This window comes from Canis aureus, chromosome 7 (genome assembly GCF_053574225.1).
Source record: "Canis aureus isolate CA01 chromosome 7, VMU_Caureus_v.1.0, whole genome shotgun sequence".
NCBI lineage: Eukaryota > Metazoa > Chordata > Mammalia > Carnivora > Canidae > Canis > Canis aureus.
In genome coordinates, this window is record NC_135617.1 from 68533133 (window position 1) to 68553112 (window position 19980).

General features: G+C 40.6%; 1 protein-coding gene across 8 annotated transcripts in view; it reads right to left on the bottom strand.

The window, feature by feature from the left end:
* The window catches only part of ANKS1A (ankyrin repeat and sterile alpha motif domain containing 1A), a 178684-nt gene extending 158717 nt beyond the window's left edge, over positions 1-19967 (bottom strand). For 3 of the 8 annotated variants that reach the window (XM_077904339.1, XM_077904341.1, XM_077904342.1), the window contains exon 1: positions 19661-19965. In XM_077904339.1, the coding sequence (XP_077760465.1) occupies positions 19661-19860 (200 nt within the window). In that variant the 5' untranslated portion in view covers positions 19861-19965. The other 5 variants (XM_077904344.1, XM_077904347.1, XM_077904340.1 and 2 more) reach the window with 5 other exon arrangements.
* Between the last annotated feature and the right edge of the window lie 13 nt (positions 19968-19980).

The window sequence follows — 19980 nt, forward strand, 5'->3', positions numbered from 1 at the left end:
AGTTGGAATTGAGATTCTTTTTCTAACTCCACTGACTAGCACATGGTCTGGCATCCAGTAAATGAAGAAACTGCCATTGTTCTTTGGTTCCAAATCAGCACAACTCCCCCTACATCCAAGAGAGTTAGAAAAAAAAGCACTGAAAGGGGATTGGGTGTTAACTGCTGCTTTATGACTACCATGTAAACTACTGAAAGGAAAAAGAAAAAGGGGCGCCTGGGTGGCTCAGTTTGGGCATCTGCCTTCAGCTCATGTCATGGTTCCAGGGTCCTGGGATCGAGCCCCATGTTGGGCTCCCTGCTCAGTGGGGAGCTTGTCTCTCCCTCTCCCTCTGCAGCTCCCCCTGCTTGTGCTCTCTTGCACTCTGTTAAATGAATAAATAAAAATTTTTAAATTAAAAAATTTAAAACTATTAAAGTGACTTTACACTAATGATGATGATAATTATTATGGCAAATGTCAATTGAAGGCACAGAGCATGTTGTCATGGAAAAAGCACAGACTCTTCAGTCAGTGAGATATGGGATTGAATTTAGATAAGTAACACAAAGCCTAGGTCTGTGGTTTTATGGGAGAATTTATTTAAGCCTGGAAATCTGTCTAGTGTAGTATTTGGCACATACACACCCATCCCTGTTCCAGTTTCTCTGTACCACATGGACTTACGTATAGGGGGAGAAAAAGAAACACATTCCCAGGCAAAAACTGATGGCAAGAGAAGTCAGAATAGTGGTTTCCTCAAGGAAGGGCATTTTTGGCTGGGCAGTGACCAAGAGAGCCTTCTGAAGTCTTGGATATGTTCTATATCTTGATCTACTTGATAACTACACAGATATATACACTGATAACACTACACTGTTCTGTACACTTAATGTCCATGTACTCTGTACATAAGTTAAACCTCAAGATTTTTTTTTTTTTTTAAAGAAACACACTCTCTGTGTGATGGAAGACAGCCCCAAAGACAGGGCTCTGAAGTCAAAGTATGCTTGCACACTGAAGACTCCTGGTCACCTAGAGCAGTGATTCTTAGCCTTGGGGCCAAAGTGTTACTATAAAAGGTCAGTGGACATTGTCAGGAGGCAGAATAAAGGTCTCACCCACACATATTACAATATCCTAGAGGTACAGAGAAGCTACCACACTTAATAAAACACACTTACTGCAGATTATTACTACCTTCACAGTCATTCTGTCATAATATATTTCCTCAATCAACAGATACTCAAAGTACAACCACAATCCTGTTGGGACTGAAACAATTTTTCAATCTCTCTCTCTCTCCCTCCCTCCTTCCTTCCCCCTTCCCTTTCTCCTCTTTCTTGCCCATTTCCTTTCGTACTCCCCCCCTCCCCACCTCTCTCAGGCCTAGAGCTAAAGCCTACACCTGATAAAGCCAGCATCCAAGCTGGCACTCACCCACCCTGCCACTGCCAGCCTCCCCCTCATTGGTTCCACAGGCAGTCTTCACTCTCCTGGGATGGTTTACTCACTGCTCAAACAGATCTTTCCCAATACAGTTTCTCTACCTTTGCCCCTATCTGTTCCTTTTCCTCCTCCACAGCAATCTCCCATCAGCTACAGCTTGGGCTTTCTTCAAGGGCAGGGCTCAAGTCCCACCTCCCAGGAGTCTATAGGAGGAGGGATCTCCAGGCCACTCTAGCCAGATATCCCCCTCACCATCTTCTCCTCTTCCAAAATCCTTTAGCAAACATTGTTTATATCCATGGCTACATACTGAGTACCTAAGGAGGAGGAATTATTATTACAGATGAGGGAAAAGGCAAAGAAATTAAGAAAGTCATTTAGTATCTCTCAATTGGTAAGTGGCAAAGGCAAGACTTGAACCCAGACAATAGGATTCCAGAGCCACTATCTGATACTTCGTCTATTTAGTTTTTATTTTGAAATAATTTTAGGCTTACAGAAGAATGGCAAAGATACTATGGAGTTCCTGTATACCTTTCACCCACTTTCCCCTTATGTCAACATCTTCTATATCCATGGCACACTGACCAAAACTTAAGACATTAACACTATATTGTATATGGTATATTGTAATAGTACAATATACTATTAACTAAACTGCAGACTTTATTCAGATTTCCCCAGTTTTTACACACATGCCCCTTTCCTGTTCCAAGATTGATCTATACACTTAGTTCTCATAATTTCTTACAGTTCCATAGTCTTTCCTTGTCTTTCATGACCCTGTCACTTTTAAAGAATACTAGTCAGGTATCTTGTAGGATGTCCTTCAACTTGAGTTTATCTGTTTTCTCAAGATTACACCGTGGGGACAGATTTCGGAGAACCTAAGAGGTCAAGTTACCCCCTTACCACATCCTAGTAGGGGTAAGTGATAGCAACATGACTTACCATCGCTAATGGTAACCTTGATCACTTGGTTAAGGTGGTGCCTGTCAGGTTCTTCCACTGTAAAATTACTTTTTTCCCTTTCCATGCTCTGTGATTTGGAAGCCAGTCTCTAAGTCCAGCCTACACTCAAGAGGAGGGGAATCAAACTCCACCTCCTGGAGAGAAGAGTTTCAAAGAATATGTGAGCATAGGTTGAAAGCGTAACAGCAATCAATAGATACTTTAGGGAAGATGCTTTGAGGCCATGCAAATATTGTTTCCCCTTAAACTTTTACCCACTAATTTGAGCCTCCATTGGAGATCTTGCCTGCAGCAATTATTACTGTGGTGCACTAAAGCGATTTTCTATTCATTCCCCTCATTCCTTATACATTTATTATTTGGAATTCTTATGAAAGGAAGAGCTATCTCTTCACCCTCATTTATTTATTCAAAACTTGTGGGTATTTATTTTATTCTTTGGTTTATAATCTAATACTACTGTTATTTATTTTGTTGTTCAAATTATTCCAGCTTTAGCTATTGAGAGCTCTTTTAGGTTGATTTCTGTGTCCTTTTGATGTGTCCCTGTCTTTTTTCTTTTCCCTGCCCCAGTCCTGGAATCAACCAGTTCTCTGAGAAGTTGATAGGGCCATTGTATCATTGTTTGAATCAAGCCAATTTCTTAAGGGAACTGACAAATTTTGTATTCCTAAAAATCTCCTATGTGAGTCTGCATAACATACAGTGATCAGTCACTAACCAGTGTTTGTTTATGAAAGCTTCAAGGACAGGAGCAATGGCCTACTTACACACTCCCATAGACAAGGGAGGGGACAGACAGACTTCCTCCTCTCCTGACCTACCCTTCTGGACGAGGTATATGAAAGGCCTGGCCCCGTTCCCACACACAGTGAGAGGACATCAAGCCACAATCTGACTCTGCAACTCCTTTAAGACTTGCTAACGCACCTTCCTTAGGACCCCTAGTAGGACCCAAACATCGCCTTGTTTCATGGATGAGAAAACAAAGTACAAAAACATTCCCAAGATCATTCAGCTAGAGTGTGGCTGAGGTGGTACTAGGTGGGAGGCCCTGAGGGACTACTCTCCAAGCACTCTCCCAGAGGCAGTGTGCACTTGGGAGGAGGAAGGTTCCTGGAGACAATGTTTCATGCAGATTGATTTTTCTGTGTAGCCCATGGAGAGACTAGAGGATAAGACTAGGAGACCTATGTACTTTTCAGATCCCAGGGATCTAGAGAGGGCCTAGACCAAGCTAAAACTCTAGGGACATGAGGGCAGCCAGGGTGGCTCAGCAGTTTAGCGCTGCCTTCTGCCCAGGGCCTGATCTTGGAAACCCAGGATCAAGTCCCACGTCGGTCTCTCTGCATGGAGCCTGCTTCTTCCTCTGCCTGTCTCTGCCTCTCTCTCTCTCTCTCTTTCTGTGTGTGTCTCTCATGAATAAATTAATAAAATCTTTAAAAAAATAAAATAAAAATAAAACTCTAGGGACATGAAGAACTTAAAGCTTAATTTGCAGGTTTTGTCCAGGTATCTACAACAACAGATCAAAAGCTAAAATTAAAATCCATGAAGGAAGGAGAGACAAGACTTAGATTTTGCTCTACTCAAACCCAGATGGCCACACGAACCCAAAGATCAATTCTAAGTATAAATACTAAGTGTGGAATGAGAAACAAAGAGGTTAAAACAACTGTGAATCAAGGGGCATCTAAGTGGCTTAGTTGGTTGATTGGCCGGCTCTTGGTTTTGGCTCAGGTCATTATTTCAGGATCATGAGACTGAGCCTTGAGTCAGGCTCCAACCTCAGTTGAAAGTCTGCTTGAGATTCTCTCCCTTTCCCTCTGCCCTTCCCCACAATTCATATGCATGCTCTCACTCTCTCTCAAATAAACAAGTAAATCTTAAAAAAGCAAAAACAAAAACAAATGTGAATCACAATCAAAACAATAATAAAAAAGCAGTCAGTTAAGCCTCTATGTGTCAATATCTCACGAGTCCCAGTACCTGGTAATGAGGAAATGTGATGCCAGTCAGATTCATTATCATGATGACCCCAGTAACCTCATTATTTCATCACCAAAAGAAAATCAGATAACACCTTAGCAATAGGAAAGCATTCAAAAAAACAAAACAAAACAAAACAAATAAATACAAATATAAATATAAATATAAATATAAATATAAATATAAATAATTCGGACCATTTACCACCAATTTGGTAAAATGGTGGTCATTATGTTTTTAGATAACATTCACAATTTTTTAGAGACCCAGACTGTGGTCTGAACTCACAGCTGATTTGATCCACCAAAAAATGTACTTCTATCTGGTGATTTGGCTTTTAAAGAAGTGGCTTATTGGTAAATTGGTTTTTCTGAATGATGACCAAAACCAACAATAAGGCAGTTAGAAAGCATAAATATCAAGATAAAAAACACACAAGTTATGAGCAATCAATTTTATAGATTACAATGGGACCTCCTCTCTATCCACCCCCCCCCACACACACACAAAATAAATCTTGGATTTAGACCATTTTGCTAGTACCAGCAGCTTATACAAAATTTACAATTACATATGCATTCCTCTCAGGAAACATAAGTACTTTTTTTTAAAGATTTTATTTATTTGAGAGAGAGAGAGAGAATGAGTGGGATGGAGCAGAGGGAGAGGGAGAAGTAGACTCCCTGTTGAGCGGGGATTCCCAACATGAGGCTAGAACCCAGGACTCTGGGATCATGACCTGAGCCAAAGGCATATGCTCAACTGACTGAGCCACCAGGTGCCCCGATAGGTATTTTTAAATGATTATGAAAACTCACTCACAAGAATTACCTCTTCATAAACACCTGCCAATTGAATGAGCAGAAGCTAACGTATGCCTCGGCTGCCATTTTCACCAGTTCTCTCTGTAACTTAATGATATAGTAAAAGTAAAGAGTAAATATTAAAGAGAGGTAAAAAGAAGTGATGGTAACTGAAGACAATGCATCTAACAGATCATAATGGGTACAGAAAAGACATTAAAAAAAGACAGCTCTATCAATCTGATTGACAAAACATAGCAAGTAAACTTACTGGATCCTAATTTCTTATACACTCTTTCTTTTAAAAAACAAATAAGAAAAAAATAAATAAAAAATAAAAAATAAAAAACAAACAAGGATGCCTGGGTGGCTCAGTTAGGCGTCCAACTCTTGATTTCTGCTCAGGTCATGATCTCAGGGTCATTAGATCCAGCCCTACATTGAGCTCCACACTGGGCCTGGAGCCTGTTTAAGATTCTCTTCCTCTCCCTCTGCCCCTTCTCCCCACCTGTACTCTCTCTCTCAAATAAATTAAATCTTAAAAAATAAATTAAAAAAAAATAAAAATTAAAAAAATGAATCAAACAGTTCAACTTTAAAATGAAGCAGTAAGTCCTGAATCATTTACTTAAAAACCTTTTTGAAAATCTGCTCTGGGTCTGCTAATGATAGCCAAAGGACTGCTGATGAGTGACTAGCAAGAGAACTATTCTCCAGCTAGGTCTTAAATACACAATTATGGAGATAGAAATAGATTAAAAAGTAGCAAATCTGGAATCTCTGCCAATTTCAGTATCTGAGGTATTGGTATTTGTAGGTAAAAAGTAATAGAGCTCTTCTATTACTGCTAAGCGTATAGGACCCATAGGTGTTTTCAGAGCTGTTTAACTAGGATATAGAATACTACATTTTCCTTCTACTTCTACAACCTGGGAGCTCAGACGATTTTCTTTCTGGTAGCCATGATCAGACTCTAAAGGCCCAAATAGAAAGCCTCAGTCCTGGGCAAGTCACTTAACCTCTCTGAATCTCATCAGTAGAGTGGTCACTAATACCTCTACCACAGGATTGTGAAGATTAAAGCACCAAGGATTATGGAAAGTAACATCTCCTATCCCCAAATCCCAGGCTTCAAACTAGTATCAATGCTCATTTGAACTGGTCAGGTAATATTCTCTGAAAATCATTTTATGGGTAAACTAATTATTATTTGAGATACAAAATTTGGTCATAAGAGGCAGGAGGAGAGAGCTGCAAAAAAGCAGAGTGGGTAGCAAGAGTTTGAAATAACTTCAAATATACAGGCCCCTGGTTTCTTGCCAATTGTTTAGATTTACTTCCCTTGCACACACTTTGGCCTTGGTGGTACATCTGGCAGTCACGTGTCCAAAACAAATCTTTATCACTTTGAACTTGGGGAAGGAGTTGGAGGAGGCTGAATTTTCTCCCAGATGAAATTCATGAACATATTAACCTGCTTTAGAGGAAGATGGGAATTTTCTAGAAGAAAAGTTTGAAAGAAACAATATGGGAGGCTTTTTCCTCTTCATGAGCTGCGGGGCATTCCCCTATATCCTCTAAACTAATATATTATTTGGCATAAGTTTAAAGACATTCCCCTCATCTAATTTTCCTATATTCCAGGGAAATTGCCAATTTTTTTTTTTTTAAATAAGCCTTTCACTTTATGTAGTCAAAGTGTTCCAAAGGGATCTTGTGTTACATTCTTGGATAAACAGAAGAATCCCCAGTTGCATAAAAAATAAGGGCAAGGACTCCAGAGCCAGTCTGCCTGTGTTCAAAACCAAGCTCTACCACTTCCTAACTTACTACCGGGGGCAAGCTATGTGACTACTTTGTTTTCTCATCAGTTTTCTCATCAATAAAATGGCAAAGATACTAGTGCCTTTCCCAAAGAGTTGTCATGAGAACAAAAGGAGTCAATATTTGTAAATATTAGAATTTTAATAGAACCAGGGATCCCTGGGTGGCGCAGCGGTTTGGCGCCTGCCTTTGGCCCAGGGCGCAATCCTGGAGACCCGGGATCAAATCCCACGTCGGGCTCCCAGTGCATGGAGCCTGCTTCTCCCTCTGCCTGTGTCTCTGCCTCTCTCTCTCTCTCTCTCTCTCTCTGTGCGACTATCATAAATAAATAAAAATTAAAAAAAAAAAAAGAACCAGTTCACTGTTCTAAGAACAGTGCATGGCACAAAGTGTCATAAAAGTAACTATTAAATTTAAATAAATCCCTAATTCATCTTTTTCGGTAAGATATTACTTAAGCATAAAGTATGTGATGTTTGAATCTTACCAAAGAGATGGAATTCTCCAAGTGGTCCTGTATAGTGCTACACAAGCAACGGTTTGGAGCCAGAGAAACTCTTGGCTCTGTAACCTCTGTATAGCCCTGTGCTGGTCACTTTAACCTGTCCCTGAACCTTTGCTTCTTCATCTGCAAAATGGGAATAACAATAACTATCTACTAGGCACGTTTTAAAGGTAAACTGAGAAAATATAGATGTAAAGTTCCTGGCACAAAGTATTAATTGCTCAAGAAGTGAAACTATCCCTCTCCCCGGTACACATGTACATACTCACCTACAATACAATCTATAGCAACAACTCTGAGCTATTATGAATTCACTCGTAAGTTCACTACCCCAAATACTGTAATATGGGCTGGCTTTTGCACGTTTTATCACGACAGTGGGACGACCTCAAGAAGCAAGAAATCAGCTAGCTGGACCCAACCCAGGGAAGAGTCAACCGATGCACAGGCTTTATCAAACAGCATCAGAGGAAGAGCAGGGAACAATGCTCTGTTACAAACTAAGCCAGGACTAGGGCTCTTCTCCAGGCCCCGCAAAGAGCTACAGATCCACAAACACAAGAAAGCCTCAGAATCTTGCAATGATTCATGTAAACAGCCCTGAACCGATCTGTTTGGTAAGCTTTCCTGGTGGTTGAACTTCTTTTAAGTGGATCCTGACTATAATCCAGAAGGAAAAATAATTCGAGACACAAATTGTGTTTAGAGGAAACAAAGGGAAATCACAATGAATGCTTACTCGAGTGAAAGGAAAACAAAGTCAATAAGTTGGTTCACTCAGACAAGAGCTGTGACACAGGCAGAAATCCCCTTTAAGAAGGATCTTTTTCTGAGGTTCAATAATAAACTAGCTTGTGTTTTCTTATAATAGCTGATACCTCAAGTAACAGTACTACTTTGTCTACCTTTCACCTATAAGAATTTCTTAAAAAAAGAAAAAATCAAAATCCCTGAGATTTTAAACTTCTGCTATGACTGAGAACTACTGTAATTAGTAGATCTAATTGTATGCATTCAAAGCTGAAAGTCATAAAATGCATGACAGGATGGACAAAAAAATTTTACTTTCTCAATCCTAGTAAAGACAAGCACCTGGTAACGCCTTCCAAATGTAAAAATCAATGCTGCTAATCTAGGATCAATGCATATTCAATGAATGCTGACTACCGGTCTTATTAGTGGGATATCCATTTGGAGCTACTTTTCCAGGCACAGTAAAAAGTTTGACTCACCCCATACATCATGTCACCTCTAGTCACTACAGGCAAGGATAAGCATGCAGTGTAATCATGACAAAGGACGGACCCCATCACAGGGAGACAGAGTCACAGCCTCAGTCTTGCAAGAATCATGCACCATCCAATTCCAAGGTATTGATAACTACTTGGCACAATGAAACCGAAGTGTTTTAAGATACATTTGCCTTTCTGAGTAAAGAAGTTCAGTATATTTCTCTTACTTTTCATTTTTCATCTTAACTAATGAAAATGCTCTTTAAGGAATCTGAGAGCCCAATGTGAAAGTGCCAGGAAATCAGTCAGTATAATGGCACTGGATGCTGTCATTGTCTAATAGAGGTCAAAATCTCTCTAAAGTAGAACACAGGGATCCCTGGGTGGCGCAGCGGTTTGGCGCCTGCCTTTGGCCCAGGGCGCGATCCTGGAGACCCGGGATCGAATCCCACGTCGGGCTCCCGGTGCATGGAGCCTGCTTCTCCCTCTGCCTATGTCTCTGCCTCTCTCTCTCTCTCTCTGTGTGTGACTATCATAAATAAATAAAAATTAAAAAAAAATAAAATAAAGTAGAACACAGACTGTCCCAACAACTGTCAAAAATAAAAAAATAAGTGGTTCCATATGCTGCTTTTATCACTTTTAAATTGACTCTAAAATGTAGCATTTGAATGACTAGCCAATGGGGGAATCTGGGCCAATGCAGAAGGACCCAGACCCAAACCGCCCAACCTTACTCCAAATATGTAAAACCAATGAATAAAATATAACAAAAGAAATGCTTTTGTATATATTTGAGCTCCAAACTAAGCAAAGAAAATACACAGACGTCAGAACAGGAACTCAAAATCAGAGCTGTGAATGGGAATTCCCAATGCAGTAACAGAAATCAACAATAAGTACATGGAAAAATATGCTTGGTACACTTAATAAAAGATAACTCAGTGGGCTCTTCAATATTCATATAAAAAGTATAACACCATGAAATCAGAGTAACAAATGAGGCTGAATAATCTAAGTAACTCAGTTTGACACATCTAGCTTCTTATCTAGAGCCAATCCATAAAGCTGGTGGGAAAACACCATTTAAAGTTGGTCTTCCAGGGGCAAGCCCAGGTGGCTCAGCGGTTTAGCGCCGCCTTCAGCCCAGGGCCTGATCCTGGAGACCTGGGATCGAGTCCCATGTCAGGCTCCCCGCATGGAGCCTACTTCTCCTGCCTATGTCTCTGCCTCTCTCTCTCTCTCTCTCTCTCTGTGTGTGTGTGTTTCTCATGAATAAATAAATAAAATCTTTAAAAAATAAAAAATAAAGTTGCTCTTCCAAAAGTAGAAGCTAAGAAATTTGATTATTCAAGTCCCCAGAGCATCTTTTTTACGGCTTTGTCATCTATAGGGCTATCTATGACCCGCACAAAATTTAAAAGAGAAAAAAGATTGGAACCTAGCTGAACTAATCTACTCTCAAAGATAAGAACACTTGATTTGCAAATGGCCATATGAACCAGCACAAACTGGGAGACTGAGTAGAAATATCACTCAAGTAAAATACACAAACACACAACACTTCTTCCTTATAAACCAATTCAACTGCTTTTCATAGTAAAGTAAAACTGACAGTCTAAGTGTAACATTTTTAAAAGGTTATTATTGGGGGCACCTAGGTGGCTCAGTCAGTTAAGCATCCAACTCTTAATTTTGACTGAGGTCATGATCTCAGGTTGTGAGATTAAGCCCCACATCTGGCTCAACACTGCGCGTGGAGCCTGCTTAAGTTTCTCTTTCCCTTTCCCTCTGCCCCCTCCCACGCTCCACCCCAAAAAGTTTTTAAGAAGGTTATTATTGAAGCATAGATATGTTTAAATACATTTCATAATAACATTTACAAAAAACTCATTAGACACCTCTGAAGACTACTAAGTAACCAACTTGATCTGAAAACTGGCAAATAACAGAAAAGAAATAAGCATTTAACTCATCTTTCCTGAATAAACTGTACCTCCTGATAGCAGGAGGCTTCTTTACAAAGTTTCTCTCTAAAAAGTATTCCAGAGGTGCCTAGGTGGCTCAGTTTGCTAAGCATCTGACTCCTCATTTGGGCTCAGGTCTTGATCTCAGGGTCATCTGGCTCCGCACTGGGCATGGAGCCTGCTTAAGATTCTCTCTCTTCCTCTCCCTCTGCTCCTGCCCTGCTCCTGCTCAAGTTCTCTCTCTCTCCCTCTCTAAAAAATAAAAATAAATTTAAAAAATACCTTTTAATAAGTGAAGAAGGCAAAATAGAAACGAAATATCACCATTTTGCCAACTTTAATTAAATCATGGATCTAAGTAGTAGTCCCCAATGGCTGCTGACATCATGATAAAGAAAGACTGAATGAATGAAGGAGTACATGACGCCCCCAGGAAGAAATCCTACCAAAAACTTTGAACCTGAATCAGATCAAGTCTCTAGATCTGATTTCCAGCTTATAGAAAATATAAGGTACAGATAAACACGTTAAATGACACCTCAGAGATGCAATCAGCAAAACTGAGATTGTGGGAAATGGGGCAAATACCCTTTTTTCTTCAACCAATAAACTAGAGGGCAGCCCGAGTGGCTCAGTGGTTTAGCGCCACCTTCAGCCCAGGGCATGATCCCGGAGACCCAGGATTGAGTGCCACGTCAGGCTCCCTGCATGGAGCCTGCTTCTCCTCCCTCTGTCTGTGTCTCTGTGCCTCTCTCTCTCTCTCTCTCTCTCACACACACACACACACATAAGTAAATAAATAAAATCTTAAAAAAATAAAAAAATAAACTGGAGAAAAAATAACAAAGATGAAACCCACAGATTTAAGGAGACTAAGAGCTATACCAAGTGAATACAATGTGAATACAATGTGTAGGGGGCAGCCTGGGTGGCTCACGCCACTTTGGGCCTTGGCCATGCCGTGATCCTGGGGACCCGGGGCTGAGTCCCACGTTGGGCTCCCTGCATGGAGCCTGCTTCTCCCTCTGCCTGTGTCTCTGCCTCTGTCTCTCATAAATAAGTAAATAAAATCTTAAAAAAAAAAAAAAAACAATGTGTAGACCTTGTTTGGATACAGATTTGAACAAACCAACTGTAAAATATAAAATGTTTTAGACAACATGGAAAATTTTAACTGTAACTAAACATTTGATGATTTTAAGGAATTGCCAGTTTTTAGATGTGACAACAGTATTGTGAATATTTTTTAAAGAGTCCCTATCTTTTAAGGATGTACTTAATATGATATATAGGATTCTCCTCAAAATAATTTAGTTGGAGAGATGATATAAAGTAACAAAATTGGTCATAAGCCGGTAATTGTTTGATGAGTATATGTGGTACACAGGGATTCATTATTTTATTCTCTTGACTTCTTTATGTTTGAAATTTCCCCTGATAAAAGCTAGAACAACAAAAGAAAATGGCTTTTGTCTCATTTTGCTTGGAGCATACTGTTCCATGCATTTGTTATTAATGGCGCTCTTCTAAATATTAGCCTCTGAAGGAGGACCCAAGAGGTCCCAACTTGACCATTAAAAATCTAATGCCTGCACAAAGATAACTTTCTAAATATAAGTAGTGTTTAGCAGCCATAGTTCAGTACATTGCTTTCCAATCAGAAGGACCCAGGAGATTTAAGGGTCCTTAGAATGACTATAAAGTCCTCAAAATGCAAATCCATGTATGATTTTTTGCAATAGCTGAATACTCAAATTACATCTACTATCCTGTGTATAAAATGTTACAAGTATGAGTATGCACAAAATGTTAGATACAAGATGGTACATCCCAGTGCCGTTCCAATAGCAGAAAACTAAAAACAAACTCCTATCTAACAGCAGAGGAGGGATTAAACAAATTAGTTCATAACCACTATGGAATATCACATTCATTTAAAATGAGGTTGAAGAGAAAATGGTAGGAAAGTGTTTATAATATACTAAATGAAATTTTTAGACAAAGTGGGTACAGAACAACGTCATTTCTGCCAAAAAAAATTGCAGGGAAGAAAGACCAAAGAATATACACCAAAACTACAACAGTTAATTCCTTTAGGTGGTGGAATTACAGATGATTTTATTTTCTTCTTTGTGCTTTTATGTGTCTAGTAATTTTTCTATAGTAAATATGGAGATCCATAATCCTTTATTTACAATCCAGATATCCAAAAATCTCTGAAAATAAATTTTTAAAAGTTTAGGTACTAAACCCGTCCTAAACTGATAAACTGCTTCATATTTATCCCCTTTAGTGTGAATATTGACAGATTTCACTTCAGTAATACAATGTTTCAGAGTGTTGACCCAGATTCCACTAGGGGCTCGCTATTCCTCTCCAACAACCCCAAAATTCTGGATACTAAATCTCAATGTTTCCAGCCAAAGATTGTGGACCTGTATCAGCTTGTAATTTGCCACTATTACCATTTTTAGGCTTCTAAAAATGGGACTACATTTGAAAAGGTTGGGAGTTTCTGCTATCAATTATTATACATTTTGAAAGGGCATCAATATAAAATATGTCCTTTAACAACAGGATTATCATTCCAGTTTATCAAGCTGTCAAGCATCGGGTTCCCAACAGATGATTTTAGCAGCCTAGGTACCAAGTCCCTGGCATGTACCAGGCATTATGTGCCTTTCATATTTCAGCTCATGTGATGCCGCTTCAGGAAGTAGCTGCTATCCCATGTCCATTATACATATGAAGACACAGATGTTCAGAGAGGTTATATAACTTGCCTAACTCACAAGACAGAGTTGGGTCAGAGCCTGACCTTCAACAGCCATGCTAAACCTCTGCCAGTTAAGCAACCCAGGGGGCAGTTCAGCTTCCTGGACCATCTCCACCATTTTTAATAGTGGTAATAACATCACAAATGAAGCAGAGAAAATGGACTTGTTTGAAAAACTCTTTTTTGATTTGTAAACTAAACAAACTTGATCTACAAATTACTAAGAAAGGATAAATATGAAGCCATAACATATAATTTCTAGTATTACCACCATTAACTCTAACCACACCAAAGTTATTTGAAGATGTTCTATGAATTTAACAATATAATTTTCTGTACCACAAAAAAAATCTCCCAGTAATCTTTTGGAAATCAGTGTGGGGAACATTTTCTGAGAGCTGTCCAGAAGAGACCAAGTTCCTACCCACAGGAGAGCCTGACATTTCCAAGAACAAACTCTCCACTATCTACTTTTGGGGTTTCCTTGGTGTCTCTGAGCTATAAAACCCAGTGATTTACTTTCCCTGCTGAAAACTAGGGTAGAAATAGCCTCGACTTCCTTTTTGCAAACCAAAATTCACAGCTGTTTGGGGTGAACAAACCAAGAAGAAAAAAAGAATCTTCTGAAGGGATTTTTCTGGCCACCCATGCAACTTTCACTGGGACCATAATCTCCCAGGACAAGTGAACATGCTGAAGTTTACTGGATACAAATCAAATTCTTTAGACCACAAGATTGTTTCACTGTACCCAGTCTCTAATTTGTAACTAAGACAGTAAAAACTGAACTTCAATTGGAGAATTCAGAAAAAGAGATGTCTGACTTTTCAAATTTCTGTTAAATTAGCTTTTTCTACAATTACATGCCTTACTCAGTTTAAGATTAGGCACTATTTTTGCATATAAAATAATCACACAAAGTCATACTTTGCTTTAAAGAAAGCAAAAATGCACAGCAATTCCAAAATAAGGAAAAGGACTCCAATCCCAATAAATCATACTTAACAGATATATATTAGGAAGTTCTTAAAAAATCATTTTTAATGAATTAGGAAGGCTTAGTGTAAGATCTAGAAAATGGTTATCCTAATGGATAATTGTGTTTTGTTTGTTTTGTTGCATTCTCTTGGAAGAATTAGAACTTAGATCACACAAGCCCATGAGATTCTCCTTCAGGACTTGACATTCTACAATTCTTGGTCAGCACTGTCCTACTCCTTAGGATGTTAAAATCATTTTTGCTCAACTTAGGCATATTCAAAAGAAATCTGGCACCAGAGAAGGGCAAAAGTAGCAGGGCCAGCATGAGAAAACCTGTCATGTCATTATCATTTCCAAGCAACACATCCACTCGAGGGGGTGAATGAAGGACCACTGTAATGGAAGGGTTATGTTAACCATTCTTTCTTTTTTTTAAGTCTGAATTCCTGACATAAACATTAGGAATCTTTCTTAAAAACAACGAATAAGTTGTCATACATTCTGATATTGGAAGAACTTTTTATGGTTCCCAAAGTGGGGTCCATTTTTCAAAAGTTTTCATTCTTCATTCCTTATTTCAAAAAATATTTCATATTTTTGGCAAACTCGTGACTATTTCTGGGTAGTCTCCCCCCATACACACCAAATGGTAGAGCAAAAACTAAAATTTATAGCCACATTTATTGCTACTGTCTATAAATTTTCCAATTTCTCCACTAAGACTCCTTGGCTTCTTTTCTTGTTCGCTCTTCTCATGCTTGAGAAATTAAGTATAGAATTCTCCTAAACCATGACACAATCTACTCCTCAATCCTAGCCTTTGGTTTTGTTTCTCTAAGCTTCTGAACCCTTGGGAATGCATTTCACTTTACATTGTTCATATATATCAGTATTTAGTTCATAATTCAATACAGTTTTAAGGTAATACATGATGTTTTCCTGTAACATTTCCTTTTGTCAGGTCTTTTGGCCCTTTAGTTGATAGAATTCACTTCTAAGTCAAATCTTACTGCCTTCTCATTTAAAATTTGCTTTCCTTTCCTGGAAATCAGTAGTCTCAGTATGACCATCAACATATCAAACTCTGCATTACACAAAAATTTGTACCCAGGGCTGAAAAATACCATGAGTTAAAAAGAAGTTTAACAAAGTGTCTGTCTCAGGGTACCAACTAAAGGCATGCATCTGTTCAACAATCAGAAAATGAGGTAATATTATATAAAGCAAAATCCATGCCATCCAGAGCCTTTCTAGGACTAGACATTATAGATAACTATGCTTTCTAAATAATCTATTGCTTGTCCTTTTAAGTAATAAAATTTTTATTTGAATCATATTGGATAAAAAAACTAAAATCTGTCTCTCCTAGTTTCATTAACATGCTACACTGAACATAATTTAATCTGTATTTGATGGCTAAGAGCCATAATAAACAGCAGTTACAGCACTAAATTACAATACAATGATGCCTGGGGCTTGGGCAAGTGTATAAGATATGCTCATCTATGTTAATAGTCTCAAATTACTGAGGTGGGAAAAATTATGATAGATTTTAATTGCTTTTTCTGTCTCTTATTTTGTCGATCTGTCACACAGACATACTGCTATAAATGCTGTAAGGAAACAGACCACGTATCAAGAGAGGGGGTAATTTTCATAAAGTTCCTACTATGCGCCAGGTCTGAGCTAAACTTTGCAGTGCATCTAGCAATCAGCCTAGCACAAAGTAGATGATGGATAAACACTAGATAAATGAACAGCACTGATGTGCCTACCTAAGCAGGCCCTCTTCTTTATTTACTGTTTCTAATCTGCCATAGTCCAGAAAACACATATCCAAATGTGAAAGAACACAATTTATAATATGTCTGGAAGAGTACTTTGCACACAGCAGGGGCAGTACAGCAAAACTGTATGTGCTGAACTGAAGATGGTTAACAGTGAGCACTTACAATGTGCCAGAACTGTGGAAATGTCTTACACACAGTATCCAAGATGATACCTATAAGGCACACAATAATGTCCCCATTTTACAGATAAAAGAAATTGAGGCTTCAAGTGGCTGAGCAATTTGTATAAACTCAAGCAGCTAGGCAGCAGTGGCAGTACTCTGTGAATTCATGCAGTCTGACTGCAAAACAAGTGGTCTTGAGCATTATACTATCTGCCTCTGAATAAACGTGCAATAAATAAGTGAAGGGCAGAAAGATATGAAGTTTGTAACAGCTTTTTTTTTCCTAGTAGAAGTTTTTGCGGACTATCTGATTCTCAGGTACGTTCTCCGTTGGTGAGGGTTACTATATGCAAACATTATACTGATAGGCCACAGCAATAAACTATGAAAGGTAGGCAGGTAAAGTATGAGCCAATAAGCTACTGTACACTAGAGATGATAGGTTCCAAAGAAGTAGAAGCCTGAGAGATCTGTATTAGGGCCATTAGGGAGGGTTAAGACCTAAGTCCAAGAAGTGTAAGAGTAAAGAAATGGGGTGAGAGAGGGAGCATTTTGTAGCTTAAGAATAAATACAAAACCTTTGTGGAACTGGGGTGGATGAACAGAAAAACACACATGTGGTTTAGAACATTTATATCCACTACAGCTGTAAGCTCCCATTCTTGCCAGCCTTACTTGGTCACTCAAACAGCTGGACAAACACAGGTTGCAGTTAGCTGCACTAGTGAGGGTAAGACATGACAGCTAATGCAAAGGCCAGATCTGAAGCTATGATTCCACAGCTTTTGTGAGGTCCTTAGAGGTGGGGAGTGTGGGCACAGGGAACCTACCCTCTACTATTTCCAAACCTAAAAAGGAAGGACATGCTGACCTGGGGACTATTTAAATACAGAGTGTCATTTGCTCAGAAATCTTTCACTAGGTTGAACCAGAATCATCTCTAATTAATGACACACCTAGTGTAACTAGCGCCTGCAGATCCTCCCTGCCCATAGGAATCACAGGGATGAGAGGCTAAGGCAGCTCTGAGGCCATCTCTACAAGAGATACAAGAGCAAGTCAGGAGTCAACTCTCTTATGCATGGAAATGGAGCCACCATCTACACTTTATGACAGAGACCGGATATATTAGCATGAGGCCAAAAGTAAAAACACTGTAGTCAACAAAGATTTCCCAATCTTGATTAACCACAGGGCAGCTAAATCTTCAGCAAAATTTCAAGTCTCTGAATGTCACCAGTAAGAGTAATCTGACCCATCCTTGAAGGTGGGAGATATGTGGAAGTTTCTCACTTCAGCAGGATATATTAAGGGTTAAGGTTATCTCTGGCAAACTTCCAAAAGTTACATTATTCATCTAATTAGAGATAGGCACCTCCAAACTTGTATAGTCTTTCTCTCATCTCTCGGACATCAGAAGTGCAGAAATATCAAAGTAATCCAAGAAAGATTCCAAACCTAATGCATGTGTTCAAAGTACATCTATTGAACACCCATGAGTTGTCAGGCACTGATCTAGGGACTGGGACTATAAACATAAGAAAAACTAAGTCACTCTAAAAGATGGAAGTGTAACCATTCATTACTATTACCCTTTATCAAGCCCAACCACTCAAGGCTCCAGCAGGAAGTTCTTCTAGTGCCCCACTAGCACCAGATAAGTTTCCTTTCCTGCTTCTGTGCCGCTGATCATGGCTTGCCAGCCTGGAATGCTCTCACTGTAACTTCACCTAATCTAAATCCTCACATCCCTCAAAGCCAGCTGAAGTACTTCTCCTGGAAGCTCTGATCTCCACCTCCCTCCCAAAGTCATGTCTCATTTCTCAGAACTACTAACAATTACTGCCAGTACCACCATGAGTCTATTTAGAAAGTTGTCATCCTTTAACTGATATTTCTATTTGTTCAATGAATCCTGAGTACCAACTGTGTGGCAACATTGTTCTAGGGGCTAGAGAAACTGTGGCAAATAGCACTGGTTTTAGCTTCCACGAAAGAACTCCTGGGGAGAGTTCTTCTCTTACACTGCTTTTTATTCACTTATTTTTTTAAAGACTATTTATTTCAGAGAAAGCGCAAGAGAGCGAGAGAGCATGAGCATGAGTGGGCAGAGCAGGGAGCACAAGGTGGGACCGGATCCCTGGATCTTGACCTGAGCCAGAGGCAGACATCCAACCATTTGAGCCACCCAGATGCCCCTTACACGGCTACTTAAAAACCTTCCTGTGTAGACCTGGGTTTGTACTTAGTGCTTAATACCTAACATTTATTACCTCCTTAGGTTGCTTTGGTCCAAGCTCACTCGAACTGAAGTTACGTAAACTAATAGGGAACAAAAGCCAACGAAGCCATTTCTAAATGAACTTCCACTTCTTGAAAACCTCAAAAGAACAAGGAAGGAAAAGAAAACAGGCAATGAAAGTGCTGCTGACCAACACATTTTACTCACACTGACAAAGCACCTCCAACTCCTCCTCCAATCCAGGCAAAAGTGACCTTCTTCTCTGAATCCAGATAGCTCCAGATCAAGTGTTTAACAACAAACCTCGGAAAAGTTTAAAGCACCCCTCAGTTTCCGAAATCACTCTTTCTAAAGCTTTGTCTCTTGACGAATAAACCCCTTGACGAATCCTGCGTACGCCACTCAGCAGACTAACCCAATGAGCTTCATTACAACGCACTAGAATCTAAGCTCCGAGCACAAGAGGGGCTAAAAGCACACTCGGGACGTGGTAAATCCAGACACAATTTTAACGTAAACAACAAAAGCCAGGTCCCGTGGGGCGTGGTGGAAGATTCCAAGTTCCCAAAAGAAGGAAATCATGAGAATTTCCTCCAGGGGAGCGGCGAGATTCTGCAAGGCGTGGGAGTTTCTGCACGAGGTGAGGGAGATTTAAAATGAATATTCCTTTGCTCTGAAGTGCCGTGTGAGAAGCGGCAGCTGGCACCCGAGGCGGGCGAGGTGAAGCCCGGCCGTGCCATGCGGCGCGGAGGCTGCGCCTGGGCACTCCCACCATTCTCCACAGCCGAGTCGGGACGCCAGACGGCAGCCCGGCGCCGCGCGAACCTGCACGGGCGCCCCTCGCCCCGTGGGCCGCCCGCCCTCGGCCCGGCGTGCCGCAAGCCCACCCCGACGGCTCTCCGGAGCGCGGACCTCTCTCGACACCCAGGGGACAGGCGGGGGAGAGGGGATCCCCGGGCGGCGGTCCCGCCCCGGCGCGTCACTCACCTGAGCAGACTGGAGAGCGGATGGCTAGAGGACCCGAGGCCGCCGCCGCCGCCGCCGCCGCCGCCGCTCCCGGAGGAGCCGCTGCCGCCGCCGCCGCCACCCCCGAAGCCCGAGGAAAGCCGCTTCCCCGACAGCAGCTTCTCCACGGCCGGGAGGTGCCCGGTGCGGGCCGCCTCCAGCAGCTCCTGCTCCTTCCCCATCCCCAGGGCCACCGCCCCCTGGACCCCCTTCCCAGGGCTGCGGCCGAGCCTGCTCCTGCTCCCAAACTTTCCGTCTCCGGGCAACGCACCCCCCAAACCGGCCGGGGACACCACCCCCCT